Below are 19094 nucleotides of genomic sequence, written 5' to 3' on the forward strand. Positions count from 1 at the left end.
ATCAAACAAATGAAGATAATGTTTCCCTTTATGTGAGGTCTACATCTGTTTTGAAAATCAAGTACTCTGATTCCAAATTGTACTTTCATTCCAAATTTGGGATGTGCGATGTTGATAATGGACTCCTGTGCGGAAAAGGATGATATTTATGAACCCATGATGACTTGCAAAAACAAAGTTAAGACAACTGGCTCTATTTGTGAAGTTTGACTTTGTTGCTGTAACGAATGTCAATAGTTTGTTGGCTCTGCCATACAAGTTTAAAGTACTTTAAGGACTTTTTTTTTTTCACAGTACCATAATAATGATAGTAATACTGCTACTACTAATTACAGTATATTAAATGATAATGAAAATGGTGATGATGATGATAATCATGATGATGATGATGATGGTGATGATTGTGGTGATGTTTATGATAATAATGGCGATGATGATGATAAGGAGGAAAGATGAAGAAGTAGAAGTAGAAGAACAAGAAGACGAAGAGAAAGAAATAGGAGAAGGAGGAGGGGGAGGAAAAGGAATACTGAGAAATCTTCCCAGCACCTACTGACATTCATTTCAATTATTAATTTCGGTTCTCCCTCCTCTCCAGGTATACAACATCTACATGGCGGGCAGGCTGCTCTGCTCACACCGCTACAGCGAGTTCGCCAACGTCCACGCCAAGCTGAAGCGCGAGTTCATCGATTTCCAGTTCCCCAAGTTCCCGGGGAAGTGGCCGTTCACGCTGTCTGACCAGCAGCTGGACACGAGGAGGAGAAACCTGGAGTATTATTTGGAGAAAGGTGAGTGCTGGCATCAGCAAACAGCCTCCTCATTTGAGTCAGATGAAGTTTGCTCTGTCTGTGTGTTTTCCATTTTGATAATGAATACTTGCAATCTTTCGTTGTGGTTATGGTGTACGATATCTGCTCCTGATTTGTTGAAAGTCATTGCCATAGGCAATAAAGGAGCTCCAAAAGGTGTGCGCGAGATGCGAACTGTCACTTTCTTTTGCAGTATTATTTACATTTGTTTTTGACATAAATACTGCAGGTTTCATGGAAAGTATTGCTATAGTACTTTCCCCAAGTTTTACGACAACACATCTGTCTACTGCAAGTAAGGTAAACATGTGGAATCCTCCCCATCCCCCCTCCCCCCCCCCCCAAAAAAAAAGGTGCCTTTTCAGCCCTGAGAATACTGCAGTGTTGTTTACAAGGATGACATCCCTGGAGCTGTAGATGTTGTAGCAATAGTAGTAGCATGTCATACCAGATGGTGTATTGCAGTCTCTATACCAAAGGAACCTATGTAGATTTGTCATGTTGCACATGATTGTAGATGGTAGATGCCGCGAATATATCGTGTTTTACAATAACTATTGTAATGGAATTGCATTGCTACACTTCTGGAATGTATGAGCCTCCTATGTCATATTCCTTTTTCAGTGTATTATGTTTTGGGTTTTTCAGAGTCTTGATTTATTTGCTCAACGACCACAATAGATTCCACAAATCTGTAAATTGCCTTATCAATTTCTGTAACTACCTAATGCAGCATTATATAAATTGTGTGGAATGCCCCTTTAAGCTTGGAGAGCATTGGCTTCTACAGCTGTGGGTTTATTTAGTGACAACAGTGGTGAAAGGATGGATTTTGAACGGAAGAATGTTGTGGTTGCGATGCCCGCGCTCATGGCAGAAAATGATGAGGAGTCGCCGTGCGTGTGAGTTATGCACACACACGAAACGAGCACTAGTCATCTGTGCGTGCTCCACAACCGTCCATGAGTGTGCATACACATAGGTGGTTCGTACTGGCTCATTAGAGTCCACCAAAGAAGCATGGCATTATAGGTCCCAAGGCAGACATAAAAACCCCCGAGACCAGCCAGTCGTCATTGCTTGGCCTCCCCCCCCCCCCACCCCTCCCCTTTTACCCTCTACTCCCAACCCCCCTCCATTTTTATCTAATCAAATCCAAAGAGACAGCTGTGGCGTTTCCGGCCATGCAGCGGAGGAATCAAAGGTGGCGTGACATCTCTCATTTTCGGCAGTTTGATGAGTCCCGCTCGTGCTAACTCGCCCAATATGAGCCTGCCCCCATTATGTTTTTGGACGTAAAATGGATGAACTTTCGCTGGCAAATTTACATTCAGAATGGAATGCGAATTGCATGCAGAATGGGTTGTCTTATCACGTAAAATCAGATTTGATACTTGACTGTGTAGAAGAAAATATTAATGTTTTGCCATTACCCTTTTTTTTTTTTTGGCAGACATAAAAACCTGTAGTGCACAAAAGGTGAGAGTGACCCAGGTTTTATAGAATTAGAAGGTTAATGCCCCCTGTAAGCAACCGACTCTTGACTGTAACTCGTGGAAATGGCAACAAGCTGTAGATCACTGTGGAATGCTTATGCTTTCTGAGGGTGAATTGAATCTCCTTTCAGCATCCTTCTAATTCTTGGTGACTTTCAGTGGCCTTGATGTGAATATCAGTTTCTCATTTCAATGTTATTTTGACATCTCAGAAATCCACAGTGGCCATGTTCTTTGTCTGAAAGAAATAAAAAGCTCCGATGCTTTGTTAAGAAAGAAAACCCTCATATACCCTATCTTGAGAACATTGATAGCTAAAGACAATGTTCTTTTGAGTGTTAACAATGATAAGGTACATTTCTATAGTGCAACTGCTGTCCATATAATGTATGCTCTACTGCGCTGCAACATGAGACTCATGTTTGCTTGATTTCTCTTCAAGTTATCGATACCCAAAACAATTACAAAATTTATAAAAGAACTACTAAAATTAATCCATTATTACAAAAATATACTGTACCATAGACATTAAAAAAACAGGAACCCCTTACTAGCACCCGTCCCGCAGTCCAGGGACAAGTCTGTTCCATTAACCTGGGGATCTGCATGTGTGAACAGTGTCCCACATCAACATTGGCAAAGTATTAACATTGGCAGAGTGGCATTGGCAGAGTCACCTAGTCCCTTAGGTGTCCAAGCGAAACTATGTGTAGTGTAAAAGGGCAAATTTTCATGTGCAAATGACTTTCCACACTTGTCTTGGTAAGATGAATTTCACCAGTTTTTAATTTTGCAGACGGTCACAGTTAAGCAAGCACTTCAAACAGCTAACCGCTGTCACAGCAGTTAACTAACAGCTTTGACAGCATATGCTGTGGTTAAAGATACAAGGTGTGTAGCTGGTCCACATTATGACAGCAAATTCACTAATGCCACAGGACTAGCTAATGTGAAGAGCACAACAAATAACATAACAAATATACCCCTACAATTCACTTACCTCAACATTTAAAACATATAAGATGTTATTAATATAACAAGCAAGCACTTTGCATGCTTTCAATTTTGTGCTAGTTTCATAATGCACAAAATGTGTAGAAATTTCCATGAAGCCCATGATGCATGTAACGCTCCGTTATGCTTTCTTTTATTACAAGAGAAGATTCAGATTCCACACCCTAGAAAATATATGTTTTATGCAAAGAGGAAAATCCAAGAAAACGCAGCTTGTCATGGGAACATACATTGTATGGTAGCACTTTAAAAAAAAAGAGGAACTCTTGGACAGAACACTTTTTTATGGGAATCATAAGAGCATTTGAAATGGAAGAGGTTTGCCTAAGTGAAAGAAGAATGAGAAAAACTTGGCTGAACAACACAGTGGCAGCCTCTTTGGTCCATGTTGTTCGTTTAGGGTGAGATTGATGGTAATGGATATTTGTTCAACCTGTACAGTGCTGACAAGCCCCCAACTGGCACTGCGTAATGCAAGGGGCGATGCATACGTCGTATTCACTAATATTTAAAGGACAATTTCCAACGTCTGTATGTACGTATTATCACCTGACTCAAGGCTTTTGTTTATTTTTGGCAGTTTTGTTTTGTGACAGTGTAACCATCTGACCAGGAACCCCTCAGTACCATTCCCCCTCAGCCGTAAACATTGCTTTGCTGTGATTCATAAATAGAATGTATGTATGCTGCTTTTGCCTAAAACAAAGATTTTAGCCCATGAACATCTATTGTCATCTAGAATAAGATGAGATAGATCGTTATTAGTTACAGCTGAATGAGACAGATGATGCTATTGTCTATATGCCAGTATGTCCATAATGTACTCTTAGTGTACGTAGGCCAACCTGAAAAAAAAAAAAGCTATATTGGTCATGGAATTTCAACAATTCATCATGTCATTTACCTTATATGTTTGAAGTAGAAAAAGTAGCAAATTTGCTTTTTAATCTTCTTGAAAGGAATTCAGATGATCAGTCAAATGTGAAGTCCTTTTGTTGTATTTCATTTTTATTTTTCTCTCTTTTCCCTTGACAAGAAAGCAAGAAAGCATAGACGTTACCTGTTCGAAACTACAAATGCGCAGGATCATCGTGACATAGGCAACCAAAAATATCTTACCATGTAGATTGCCCTATAAGTTCCACTTATGCACAAATCCCCCTCAGCCTGGAAGAAATCCGACAGCAACTGAATGGCATTTAAACCCTGCTCTCAGCGGTAGGAAGTTAACTGAAATAGATGGCGCTGCTACCCCAAGAGGGCTCTTTGCAGTATAGATCATTGTCAAATCTCATCAACAAATTGTTTCGCAAACGGCGGGGATTTCGTGGCCGGGCTTTTGAACAGATGTTCAGATGATCTGCTTGGAGCTAAATGTCCAGGGCTAAAAAAAGAGTAAAGCTCTAAGAAATGCAATGCACTCACTTCAAACATCATTTTGAGTGTGTGTGTGTGTGTGTGTGTATGTGTGTGTGTGTGCTTTCCTTCTTTTTCTTCCTTCCAAAGATGAGGTTAGTAATGTCACACCGTGCATAATTCATAGCATTGAATCCTAAACGATAGGGCAGCAGGGGTTTATCATTTATTCAGTAGAGTAATTGGATGTGGTTTAGGGCTTTAAATGTAGCCCTGCACAAATGGCATGGGAATTGCAAAATGAATTTTTCATGCTCGGTGTTGTATGCAGTAACATTATCCATGGGTTTCTGTAATACTGGGCATTTTCTTTATTTATTTCTCTGTCAGACATGGGTTTCCGCTGTCAGAGCAAGCTGTAGTGACAGCAAGTGACTTGGTGCATGCATTTATCGTAGGTTGTCCCATTTTTCAATTCATCTATTTGGGCTATATCCACTGAATCCTGTGCGTGTTGGGTCTTGAAATTCTCTGACAGCAGTCTGAATGGATTTACAAACAATGAATGTCATGAATAACTGAGTAGATTTATTACTTTCATCTTCAGAATGTCATGGTGTCTTATTTTCTTTGACAGCTACTTACAAGTAGCAGTTAGAGCAGGTCTTTCAGCAGTAATGAATTTTTTCTCCCACCCCACCCCCCTCCATGATACAGAATACAGAATGCAGAAATTGTACTGATTATGACATTCATACCGTAAAGCAAGATATTTTGGCAGCGTGAAATTTTTGTGAAATTCCATTGGCATTCGATGCATATACATATAGTGTAGACAAGAACTTTCATATGCATTTTACTTTCGTGAATCCTAGCTCTTGCGAAATTCATTAAATTATAAATGCACACAAACATTTCTTGTTTCAAGATATCCTGGGTGTGCAATAATGGCAGTAATATGTCTATTCCACCTGCGAGATTAGGTCTTGCCTACAGCATTGCTACCATAAAATATGACTGCATTACCCACGTTTCACCTGAGACTCGTATTTTGTATTTACCCCCCCCCCCCACACACTCATACACCGAACCACTTGTGAACCTATTAATCATCAGTCTACGATGCCAATGTATGAGGTGCCACTACGACAATTAAAGTGGATCTCTCAGGCAAGGCCCAACACCTGCTCTCCTCCAGCATGCGACAGAGTTTATGCTTGAGTGGTGGTGTTGCAGTGGCCAAAATACTTCCAGTTTAGTAGAGCAGAAGGTTGTTACCCTGGGTACAGAGTGCCGTGGATAAACTTTCCAAAGTGTGCTATGTTCAGTGTTTCTTTCAAGATAGGGTCAATTAATCTTTCTCATGTGATTTGTAAATTAAATCACATGAGAAAGAGATATTCCCCCTACCCCCCTCCCAAAAAAAAGTAACTAGTGTGAATAACTTTGAAGACTAGGGGGACATTTCATGAAGCATTTTGTCGGATTTTTTTTTTTCTAAATTTGTTCTTAGCCAATCAGATGCAATGATTTTAGTAGCTTATAACAGTTTGTCAGAAAAAATGTATATATATATATATATCCGCCCAAACTCTTCATGAAATAACCCCCAGTTGTGGAATGCCCCCCCCCCCCCAGTTGTGGCTCAGTGGGTAAATCTGCAATTGATGGTTCAAGTCTTCTGTCTGTGGCTGATATATCCCTAAGCAAGGCAATCTATCTTCATTGCTTAGTGTTTGGGGGAAGGGGGCAGTTCCTGTGGTTGCTGGCTTAAAAGTTGACATTTTGTTGGCTGAGAACCAGAAGGCATTATTGCAGTTTTTTTGGATATTGAATTATTGATATCACATTAGAGAGCTCAATTTCCTTTATATCTTGGTGTCAATTTTAGATTATTTTCATTTTCAGCAAAATGTTAAAAATCAAAACCACAATAGTACCATTTTACCTGATATATTGAACAATGCCTATAAATTTACCCAATTTTGATTAGATAAGCTCATTATTTCATGAAAAAATTGATTGTTTTCACTTTATTTATGCTCAAATCTTAGAATGGAATAGTGCCCTTCTAGTTCTCAGCTGACTATATTAATATAAGGCCACTTCAGCATTGTGCGCAGTGCACAGATGATGAATGGAATATAAATGTAATTCCTGGCTACTGTTTCTTTTGCTTTTAAAGTATTTATTTTCCTTTGTTTTGACATTTTCAAGCCTCCAAATGAGTATGGTTATCAAATCATTTGAATTTATTACACATCATTACAGGCTATTTTGTGTCCTGTTTTTACCCAGTGACTGTCCTGTTGTTTGCAGTACCAAGTATTAGTGAATGCATTCCAAAAGTAGTCCAAGGTCACAAAGCATCTAAGAGGAAAAAGGAGCAATGCAGATTAATGCAGTGATGCAGAGGAGTACCAGTTCATGCTCTTAAGATGGCAGGTTTTTGTTTTTTGTTTTCCTGATTTTATCAAGAGCCTGAAAGGGAGAGAGAGAAAAAAGATGAAAGAATAACAGATGTGTATGATGGGACACAATGTACCACATCAATGTCATCGTGTGGAATTTAATAAACATGTTGAGCGCCGGTCCTTTGAGGTATGACGCTAACATTACATTGAAATACACTGAAACTGCCATGAGAGCATGTTGTACTGACATGACTCCAGTAATAAGTCCATATCTACATCAGATAGCAACTATGTTGGGATGACCTTTTATGGCATGTTCATGGTGTGGGAACTTATAATTCATCATGTTTTAGTATAGTAACAAAGAGAAAATAGACACCTCTGTATATACCTACACCTACGTACATTCTCATGTAGAGCGTAGACATGTACACACACACACACACACACATACAAACAAACATACACATATTTGCAAAGACACAGACATACATGCACATACATACACAGACATGCACACACCCACTCATATCTTTATATTCCAGAATACACATACTGTGCCTCCACTTCAATGTCAATTTGAGTGCTTGTAACATGATAAAGCACATACTGCTCCTTTAATTACTGTGGATTGTTGTAAAACCTTCTTGGGACAGTTATGTCCATCCGTGAATCCTGCCCTCTGTTTTGTAAATGCACCAACCGGCAGACAAGGCACGTACAAGCCCTTGGTGTATCCAATGTAGCCTCTGGATTGTTGTGGGACAAACCTGATTTAGATGCTAACTTAATTTGTTTGACTTCTCCCATTCCATTGCTGCATATTATCTTTATTGCAGGCAGAAAAGTATACATTGTAGTGCAATGTATACACAGATCTTACATTCACTCCCTATTTCTCTCCCTCTCTTTCTCTTGTTACAGTGGCGGCTGTCAGGGTGATCGGTGAATCTGACATAATGAGAGAGTTTTTGAACTCAGAAGCAGTAGACACTGAACCAGAACGGGTAAGTTGGTCATTGAAACCTGCCCTTGGTAAATAATATGTTTCTCCTTCTGCCTCTATCTCTCTTCTCTTTATGCCTATCTCTCCTGTCCCCTTCTCTATCTCTCATCTCCCCTTCTCTATCTCTCCTCTGACCTTCTCTATCTCTCCTCTCCCCTTCTCTATCTCTCCTCTCATCTTCTCTATCTCTCCTCTCCCCTTCTCTATCTCTCTTCTCATCTTCTCTATCTCTCCTCTCCCCATCTCTTTCTCTCCTCTCCCCTTCTCTATCTCTCCTCTCCCCATCTCTATCTCTCCTCTCCCCATCTCTATCTCTCCTCTCCCCATCTCTATCTCTCCTCTCCCCTTCTCTATCTCTCCTCTCATCTTCTCTATCTCTCCTCTCCCCTTCTCTATCTCTCATCTCCCCTTCTCTATCTCTCTTCTCCCCTTCTCTATCTCTCCTCTCCCCGTCTCTATCTCTCCTCTCCCCTTCTCTATCTCTCCTCTCCCCATCTCTATCTCTCCTCTCCCATTCTCTATCTCTCATCTCATCTTCTCTATCTCTCATCTCCCCTTCTCTATCTCTCCTCTCATCTTCTCTATCTCTCCTCTCCCCTTCTCTATCTCTCATCTCCCCATCTCTATCTCTCCTCTCCCCTTCTCTATCTCTCCTCTCCCCATCTCTATCTCTCCTCTCCCCTTCTCTATCTCTCCTCTCCCCATCTCTATCTCTCTTCTCATCTTCTCTATCTCTCCTCTCCCCTTCTCTATCTCTCATCTCCCCTTCTCTATCTCTCCTGTCCCCATCTCTATCTCTCCTGTCCCCTTCTGTATCTCTCCTCTCCCCTTCTCTATCTCTCCTCTCCCCATCTCTCTCTCTCCTCTCCCCTTCTCTATCTCTCCTCTCCCCATCTCTGTCTCTCCTCTCCCCTTCTCTATCTCTCCTCTCATCTTCTCTATCTCTCCTCTCCCCTTCTCTATCTCTCCTCTCCCCATCTCTATCTCTCTTCTCATCTTCTCTATCTCTCCTCTCCCCTTCTCTATCTCTCATCTCCCCTTCTCTATCTCTCCTGTCCCCATCTCTATCTCTCCTGTCCCCATCTGTATCTCTCCTCTCCCCTTCTCTATCTCTCCTCTCCCCATCTCTCTCTCTCCTCTCCCCTTCTCTATCTCTCCTCTCCCCATCTCTCTCCTCTCCCCTTCTCTATCTCTCCTCTCCCCATCTCTATCTCTCCTCTCCCCTTCTCTATCTCTCCTCTCATCTTCTCTATCTCTCCTCTCCCCTTCTCTATCTCTCCTCTCCCCTTCTCTATCTCTCCTCTCCCCATCTCTATCTCTCTTCTCATCTTCTCTATCTCTCATCTCCCCTTCTCTATCTCTCCTGTCCCCTTCTCTATCTCTCATCTCCCCATCTCTATCTCTCCTCTCCCCTTCTCTATCTCTCCTCTCCCCATCTCTATCTCTCCTCTCCCCTTCTCTGTCTCTCCTCTCCCCATCTCTATCTCTCTTCTCATCTTCTCTATCTCTCCTCTCCCTTTCCCTATCTCTCCTCTCCCCTTCTCTATCTCTCCTCTCCCCATCTCTATCTCTCCTCTCCCCTTCTCTATCTCTCCTCTCCCCATCTCTATCTCTCCTCTCCCCTTCTCTATCTCTCCTCTCATCTTCTCTATCTATCCTCTCCCCTTCTCTATCTCTCATCTCCCCTTCTCTATCTCTCTTCTCCCCTTCTCTATCTCTCCTCTCCCCGTCTCTATCTCTCCTCTCCCCATCTCTATCTCTCCTCTCCCCTTCTCTATCTCTCCTCTCATCTTCTCTACCTCTCATCTCCCCTTCTCTATCTCTCCTCTCCCCTTCTCTATCGCTCCTCTCATCTTCTTTATCTCTCCTCTCCCCATATCTATCTTTCCTCATCTTTATCTCTCCTCTATCATTCTTCTCTTCTGTCATCTCTTCTCTATCTCCCTCTCCCTTCTCCATCTCATTTTCTCCCTTCTCTAACTCTCTATTTTTCCTCTCATCTTCTCTATCTCTTCTCTCCCTTTACACCCATGCTCCCCCTTTCTTTATTTTTTTTTTCCTCTCTCACAATATTTGTCTTTTTGTTTGCCTTCATGGTACATATTTGTCAAGAAGCTGTGCCCATGTTACATGCCATTTAACATGAAATGCTGACATTCCTTCGTTGAGCTCCACTAATAGATGTGGACGTGGAATCATTGCGTGTGGTTATTGATGAAAAGGCTTTCAGATGGCGGAAGAAAACTGGGTCATGTAGAAACGATTATTCATTCATCTAATGAAGAATGTAATGTGGTTTGTACTGAAGCAGGGGTATGGAATCATAATTTAATGCGAAAATGTCTGTGACCTCTTAATTCACGAAAAATATATGTATGGGAAAATAACAGCTTTAAACCCAGTGCAAGCATAACCAGGGCCTTACATTTTGCAGCTGTTTTGCCAGAAGGGGAAATATAAACCTGGAACATTTAAGAGCATGTTTGACATGAAGCCACTATGTAGCAGATTTTTTTATTGTGCATCGTACCATACATTGTGGGTGAAAATATCTATAGTGTTAACCTCTCTTCATTTATGCATGAAATGTACCCAGTAATGACGCAGTCATGTCTAAGTCTGAGAACACTGCAATAATGATTCGTAGAAGCCCTCTTTTTGTAGCAGGGTGCGCTGCATTATATGCCAAGTGGAGATACAATTTAAGCATAGATGTGGAGATGCCAACTATTTTGTACTGTGTTTTGCCAAAAATACTACAGGTTTCTTTGGAAAAGTCTATTTTTCTCAAATGTTATTACAATACATGTCTATTGCAGAAAAGGTCAAAACACTGTTTTTCTACTAGAAATATGCCATTACAGCCTTCAGAATACTGCAGTGCTGTTTACGTGGTTGGTATCCCTGTGGATGCAAAGAATATGCGAGATCAAATCAATACGAGAAAGTGTTGCATTTCAGGCATTAGCTCTTCATCCACCTCCATCACTGTATAAGTGACCCCGTCGTGTGCCACACTTCGCACTGACCTTTAGGGTTTCACAGGTTCCACTAAGTCATCTTCCATCCTCCCGTGGATTCACCTGACTCTTTCAGGTCAGGAGAAACTTGGGCAAGAGACACATTTACATATCATTGTAGTTTCCAGTCAGTAACATTTTGATATTGATGGAAAGCTTTGCATGTTCTTAGAGGGGGCCAGTCAATAGGCCAGTAAGATTAGAAAAATAAAGAATACCAGTACTAATATACACACAAATATGTTTGAATGGAAGAGAGCACTTGCCTTGTTGCATGTGTATTGTGTGTGTGTGTGTGTGTGTGTGTGTGTGTGTGTGTGTGTGTGTGTGCTTGTTTGTTTGTGTGTGTGTGCAATGGTGACACGACCATTTGCTCTTGCAACAATTGATCCGGTCATATTTTTTTAAAGGACTTATGCTTAGGGTTAGGGTTGTGCATGGGTTGTGATAGGGTTTTACGTTTAGTTTGGTATGAGGATTAGGATTCGGGTTAGGTTTGTGGATAGAAGTTATGTTTGGCTTAGCATGCAGGTGATTCATGGGAGCAATTGTTGCAGGAATGAATGTCATGGAATCATGTGCACAACACATGTCTATCAAATGTTTTCTTTTTTATCTATTTCTGTGGCTAATTTGAAAGGTTTCCCTCTCCCCTCCCCCCCCCCCCCTTCCCCTTCCCTCCCTGTCCTTTGGATATTGGCCCCATGTTGCCTGTTGATCAAGCTGGGTTGTATCATCCTCCCTGAAAACATATTTTGACACCTTTTGCGGTGATGTTGGGGCCGCGCATCGGTCCTGCAGAGATTCCCACTTAGTGCTATTTAGAGGCCCTGATGAGATTTTGATGGGAAATTTAATAAGCTGGGAGCCTTGGAAATTGTGCGGAGACTATTAGATTTGGAGACACAGAGAGATTCCTGCGCATCTTTGCTGCTAACTTTCTTTGGAAATTCTCCCCTCCCGGTGATCAGTAGAGGCAACAAGATGCTAATAACTTTATGTTTGAGTAAAGATATATGTGCTGACAGCCATCAAAGTGTGTTTAATACATAAGAGTAAATAAAAGCAATGGCACCAAGACATTTGTACAATTCTTCTTTCAAACTTTGTCATCTTTTCTATGAACAATGCAGGAATTACATGTTTTGGGTCTGTGTCACTTCAAGCATGTGTTTACTATTCATACTGTTCGTAACAAATTGACTGTTCTTTTCACTGTTGTTAAACCTCACAATCTAACCTAATATTTGTATACTTCACAGGTTTATTTTTTGCCATCAAAATATAAGCTTCAATATCAATATTTGTGCACTGCAATAATGTTTGATGTTACTTCATTTAGTTCATAGTTGTTAAGCATGTGAAAAAAAAAGCTATTTGAACTACCTTGAACTTTGTCATGCATTGTACACTTCAATTAAGTAAATGCTTTGTCATGTTTCAAAGCAGATATTCAGGTGAAGAGAGAGAGAGAAAAAAAAACAAACAGAATTTATACTCCTCTGTATCCAACCTACAACTTGTGAAATTCTGTTTGTAAGAATGTTGAGAATCTGTTTACTTTTTAGACTTTTTCTCTTTGTACACACTCAGAGAATGTGAAATGGTCATAAATTAACCAGTGAACATGTTCTGTTCTCATTGAAAAAAAAAACAACAACAACAACAAAGAAACAATATGAGAAAGCAGCCACCAAACTGCAAAATAAAGAAGGAAAAGTCCAACCTGTTATTTCAACTTAAGTCAAATTTTGTGGAAGAATCATTGCAGGATATTTAGACAAATTAGTCAATCCCTACATTTATGTATACGGATGTGAAATGGTCACAGAAGAATGGCAGTATACTTCATTTATCTTTGGTATGTTTCACAAATGTAGTCTCTCGTCTGAAACACTTCAATTCAATTTTTTCTTTTTCAATTCAAATTTTATTTCATTTTTTGAAAAGAACGTAGACATTTCACATTCTTCGGTGACAGAAAATAGGGTTTCATAAGGAAAACAAAGTAAACTGAGAAGAGTATAAAATAATTGTGGAACCTTGTCATAATGATAAAACGACATGAAAACTGAAGTGATAGAAAAGATGAAATAACAATGCACAAACTTTGAAAATGCAAACTCACCATCGAAAGCAGGAACAAGACAAAAAACAAACTCAAATTTGTTCCGGGATGATCCTGACAAGGTGCAAGAGATGCTTGTAGGTTGAGATGTGCAGAAATCACATCAATTTCTGCTCCTATGGTAGGCTCATGCATCTCCACCATATCAACACTGATTGCATTGATTTTTGTCTACGTTTTTGTCTATGTACAGCAGTCTTACTCTCGAGTCTTGTCTTACAGCAGACTCATAAACTGTAATTTTGCGTCCAGACATCGACTTGTTTCTGTGATCTCATACCCTACCATGATCCCCCCCCCCCCAATCAAATTGGCAATCAGACACACATTTATATAAAATTACCCTTACCCCACAGGGGAAGAAGCAGGTTCAGGAAATGCCATGACAGCAACATCTGAATTGCTGAAATGAAAAACAACTCACTTGCATAAACACAATTGCCCAGATTATGTCATGTACACCGGACACAAAATATCCACTGATATGTAGGATAAATTCTTCTTATATCACAGCAATTCTTCTTAATATCTCAGAAAATGTTTTTAAAAAAATCAAAATAAGAAATACAAGCTGTATTTTTGTTGTCCATGATGTCTATTCCAAAACAATGTGAACAAGAGTGTGAGCCCGGCTGAACACAAATGTTCTGTTTTTAAACAAGTTATGAAACCTTGTCTCTTGCTCACAATGGAGCAGTGCCAAATGTTACGTTGTTATTTTAATTGGGGACATCTAATATGAAAAACCACCTGAAATGATATGAACACTCTTATCCCCCCCCCCCCCTTCCTCACACCTCCCTCTAAAGAGAAAAGTTTGCTCATCCCCGCGTTGATGGCCATGGCTCACTGTGTGCTAACAAAGATGCATTTCACAGCGCACATACTTTTTGAAAGAGCATTGCCTTTCAAGAGTGACCTTCTGTCACTCACAATCATCAGTGTCACTTAGTGGGTCAGTGTGCATTACAAAAGACAAAGTAGAGGCAGTCATCATATGCAAAGATTAGCATACTGGTTTTATAAATGATACAGGGTTCTTTCACAGCCGTTCTTAGCAAGAGTAGAATGTTCTGTTTCTTTTGTGTGTTTTGTCCTTTTGCTTTTTTTTTTTAAGGGGAGATTTGGGTATTCTATAGGAATGTATATTTCATTCTGTGTGAGTTCAAAATATGTATTCCATGATTTTGACATGATGAGATCACATAGGATTGAGACAAAGGTAGAGGGAAAAAAAGCTTTGCTCTTAACATACCTTGTGAAAGCAAATAACATTATACACACAATTAAATAAGATATGAAAACTGACATAATACTTGCTGAAACACATAAAGAGTACCAGTTCTGGATGTGGTGCAAGACAGTTCAAGCTAGTGGCCTCTCTAATTAAAGGTCAATTCTCTTGTCAACGATATGTAGTAAGAAACATTCAAACACGGACTAACTTTAAAAAGAAATAACAAACAATTCTGTGGATTAGGCTAGGCCTATATGACTTGACCATTAATTATAGATCAGGTTGGCATTGATAAAGAAGAAAACAACCAAAAAAAAAATGATTTGCTGATAGTCTGATATGCTATAGAGCTAAATGATGAATATTATCAAATGTCCTTTTAACCTGTTGAGGACGGTTTGAATTTGCTACAACACGCATTTCCCATAGATGCTTGCCCGAGTATACTCGGGACTCGTCCTCAACGGGTTAAACTGACATGTAGCCAATAGGTGAATGCACAGATGGACACTTACAGAAAAACAAGAGTACCAGTTTTACTCTTTTCTTGTGGTTATCCAATATAGAGAATTGTAACTTCACTTTCGGTCTCTTTTCCATCATAAAATCTTGCCTGCGTGGCTGTTTGTGAAAGCGAATGAACACTGGGCTTGTAAAGAATCTTTTGTTTGGTTTGCCAGAATGTAGAATTTTCTATATTCACTGCAATTTTGTGTTCATGTAGCTAGAGAGCCATTGATTGGAAGGATAATATTCATTTTGATATGTTTGCAAAGTGTATTTCTTCACAGAGAATCTCTTTGTATGGATACTGTAAAAGTGGATATTTTCGCGCAACTAATTTTTCGCGCTCGGCCGGGTAGAAGAGTTTCATACGTTTTTAATTCCACGGAATCAAGACATCAACTACTTAAACATATGGCAAGCAAAAATATTCATGTGCTTTTATTTTTGCGTTAGTTTCTGGTTGCGCGAAGTGCACGAAAATTTCAACACCGCGAAAAAATTCCACTTTTGTCGTAGATAAAAAGATGTAGATAGATAAAGGAAAGATTGACAGATGCATGTCCATACCTATACCTATCGTCCATACATACAGACATACATACAAATGTCCATACATGCACGTACATACATAATTTAAGTAAAGATATTTGACATGCTGCATGTATTACTTTATATTCAATTTCATTTTTTTTTTTAAATGGTTTGGTATACCTTGTTCCCACATATCTCTGCCGGGAAGGACTCTTGTTATGTGCAGTAGTACTAAGAGATGCGATTCCTTCGGCCTCCGCCGTCTTTGGAGCAACACATTGCTCTACATTTCCCTGGGGTTCGTGCGCAGTGAAGGAGCATGCTTGATGAAATTACCTGAAACATATCCTGCATGTTCGACATTTCATGTGTATCGGCGCCAGCAGAGGAGTGCGGTGCTTTGCGTGCCTTGTGGGTTTTATATGGTCTCACTCGGCTGCCGCGGAAGCCCGAAACATATCCATACTCACTTAGTTTGAAAATAATATACTGCACATTTTAGGCGAGTGCATGTTAATACGATGGAAAGAGAAAATGAGATGGAATAAAGTGCCAGTTCCCTTGTTATTGGTTGTCAGTAGCATTTTTATCTGGAACTGTAAATTTGCAGATATATTTTGTGATTTTTATCCTTTCTCTCCAATCATTTTCCCCTCTTTCTCTCTCTTTCTATATATCAATCTATCTAGATATCTATCTTTCTATTTTTTCATTTCTATTTATCATTCCTCAGGATTCTTTGTGTGTGAGTGGTACTGAAGGCGTTATATTGTTGAATTGTCCACTCATTGTGCCATTGCGTTCTGCCATGAGCAGATCTAGTACCACAGAAAACTTCACGAACAAGAGCACATATTCATGAACATACAAAGATAAACAACTATTTGAGTGTTGTTGAGTGTTGAGTGCAATTTCCAACAGAGTTAATGCAGGGCTCATCCAGGTCATGTAAGCTTTAGGGTTAATATCTCCTGTCACAAGGTAGAAGGTCAAAGGTCAGAGTTGATACAACCACATTCAGAAGTCAAATATTCTATTTCTGATTGGGATGATTGAAGGACGAATTTGATGAAGTTCAGTCATGTATGATATAGTGATAGAGTACATGTATTCAATGAGGCAGCTCATCAGTTTAATCTGTGGTATGCAAAATTTAGTGATCTACCCTTGTGTTACTAAAAGAGACATACATTGATATAAAACAGAAGTTAATTTTCATTGAATTTCAATGAAATATCATATCTACCATATCATACCTTGTATATGTACTGTCAATAAAGATTTGATTCCAGTTACTGCAGAGGTAATGATATGTAGTTAAACACTTTGTGCATCTCCACTAGTGGAAAAGTTTAGAGTCTCCTTTTGATTAGATTGATTTATTAGATTTTATGCCCAGCATCCATTGTTGATATCAATACCATCATCGATTAAAAGGACAGATATTGTATGCAGTAATGTAGGGCTTGACAAGTGACACATGGCAGGATGCACTATAAAAGAGAAGACAAGCGCATACAAGGCAAGATTATGTTTGAGGTATTTTGGTCACTCTCAACGGAAATGTAGTGCTTGTACCTCTGCACGCATTATGTGAATTATGCAAAATATACAGTATGTACTTGTTATGGCAAGCAGGAAAAAGAGTGCAGCTGCACCAGATTATAATATTGAGCCGCCCCAGCTGTGGGCAAGATTCATATAAAGTCAGCAGGGGCGAGGTAGAATGATAGAGAGGGAGAGAGAGAGTGCTGGAGTTGAAGAAAGTGGGCGAAAGAGGAGTAATATTTGGCTGAGGGATAATTCACCATTAATGTCGGTGAATTTAGATAGGCTGCTGATGATTTATGCCCAGGCAGCATGAATATGGGAGGGAGTGAGAGAAATATGAAGGGTTCGGTTTGATTGCCACTGCACGGCCGGGCAGTCTGTGGAGATACTCCAGCGAAGTGTGATGGAGCTCCGCGGAGTCGTGCAGGCTGGGGCGTAATGTGAGCTCCGCTCGAGAGCTGTTCGCGCGAGGTCGTACTGCACTTTCCTGCCGCACTCTTAATTCGTTGCCAGCACAAATTGTTCCTTATTAAAAATGTTTAATGTAATCATCGTGGTACTGTAGGCAGCAGGTGCGCTCATCGGCAGGTGAACTGAGAAGACAGGACGTGGTCTATGTTGTATTCAGAGGTGCTGCTGTGTAAACATCAAAGAATGCCCGTCTGCTTAGCCCATGAATACAAACTGATTCTTATTCTCCAATTATTTGATGCTCATTAGCTGTTGAATTTGATTGTGCAACACAAAGCTTGTCTGCATTAAAAAGTACAGCAGTAAAACATTAAAGAATGCTTGCTACTCTTTAGCCATTGAATGCTAATTGATTCTTATTGTATCAGTCTATGATGCTCGATAGCAGGTGAATTGGAAATTCAACAAACTTTGTGTATTTGAAGGTATAGCGGTGTAAAGTGCAAATACCACAGAATGCTTATGACATTACGGTCCATGAATGCATGCTTGTATTCTCTCAATCTATGGTGCTTTACAAACTCTCTTGTTATGAAAAGCTCACATTAGTTCTCAAACTACAGAACTGCTATAGCTGTGTATAGGCCTACCTGTTATTGCCCTAAGCAATGAAAGTTATTGAAAAGCTTCGCTGAGGTTCTGTAGTATTTGTTGGAAGGGTGATACCACCTTCTGCTTCTCATGCTGACTTTATGATGTAACAGTGCCTTAAACTGAAAGAGTTGCTGCTTTTATCCCAAACACAAAGCAAAGAATACTGATTATAAAATATATGCTAGGTGATAGAAACTAGCTTCAGGTGTACGAGATATATGTGTACATGTCATGGTAGATATAAAAGCAGTGGCACATAAGCATTCACTTTGTCATGTGGTTTTAGACATTGTATATAGATGTTTATTCTGTTTATGATGGATGCCAATTAAAAGATGCCAAAATTTCTGCAGGAGGTACACTTCAGTGCCCATGTAGGCTGGTGCTGTGTGAATGGGGTCGTTGCATGCGACACTAGGTACGCCACCTAGCTACGAAGCGATTCCTGCTCCCTCAATCACGTGCATAAGTGATCGTGACAAAACGCCATCCTGATGGGAGCTGAAGTCAAGGTTGCCTCTGTAGTGTTTGCGCTAGTAATTCAATTTTCTATTCATCTAACTCTAATATGACAACCTAACCCCCCCCCCCCTGCTCTCCTTTGCATAAGCAGTGTGTTTGTGTGCATGTGTGTGTGTGTGTGTGTATGTGTGTGTGGCATCCTGTCCCCATTTCTGTCTTATGCACCTGACACTGAGTTTGCATACACCTTCCATCACACCTGAGCTGGCGTGATGGGATGAGAACTACAGTGGGTCCTGTTTTACTTGTCATTATGGTTGTCATGACCTAAACTACCGTGGCTACATCATCTATGGTTTAGAGTCAAATTGTAGGAGTTCTTTCCCTTAAACACACTTCATTGTAAATTGTTTTAGTTTAGACTGGCTTCCTATTTGATAAGAATCATATATCAAGTAAGAGGTATTGAGATATGGATATTGTGCAGTGTTTGAC

General features: G+C 40.0%; 1 protein-coding gene across 1 annotated transcript in view; it reads left to right on the top strand.

Moving 5' to 3' along the window:
* LOC140231024 (sorting nexin-27-like) overlaps positions 1–19094 on the top strand; it is a 123458-nt gene that overhangs the window by 73756 nt on the left and 30608 nt on the right. The window contains exons 3-4 of the mRNA XM_072311177.1: positions 599–791; positions 8017–8099. Of these exons, the coding sequence (XP_072167278.1) occupies positions 599–791; positions 8017–8099 (276 nt within the window). The remainder of the gene's footprint in view (positions 1–598; positions 792–8016; positions 8100–19094) is intronic.

The sequence above is a fragment of the Diadema setosum genome, chromosome 7 (assembly GCF_964275005.1).
Source record: "Diadema setosum chromosome 7, eeDiaSeto1, whole genome shotgun sequence".
Classification (NCBI taxonomy): domain Eukaryota; kingdom Metazoa; phylum Echinodermata; class Echinoidea; order Diadematoida; family Diadematidae; genus Diadema; species Diadema setosum.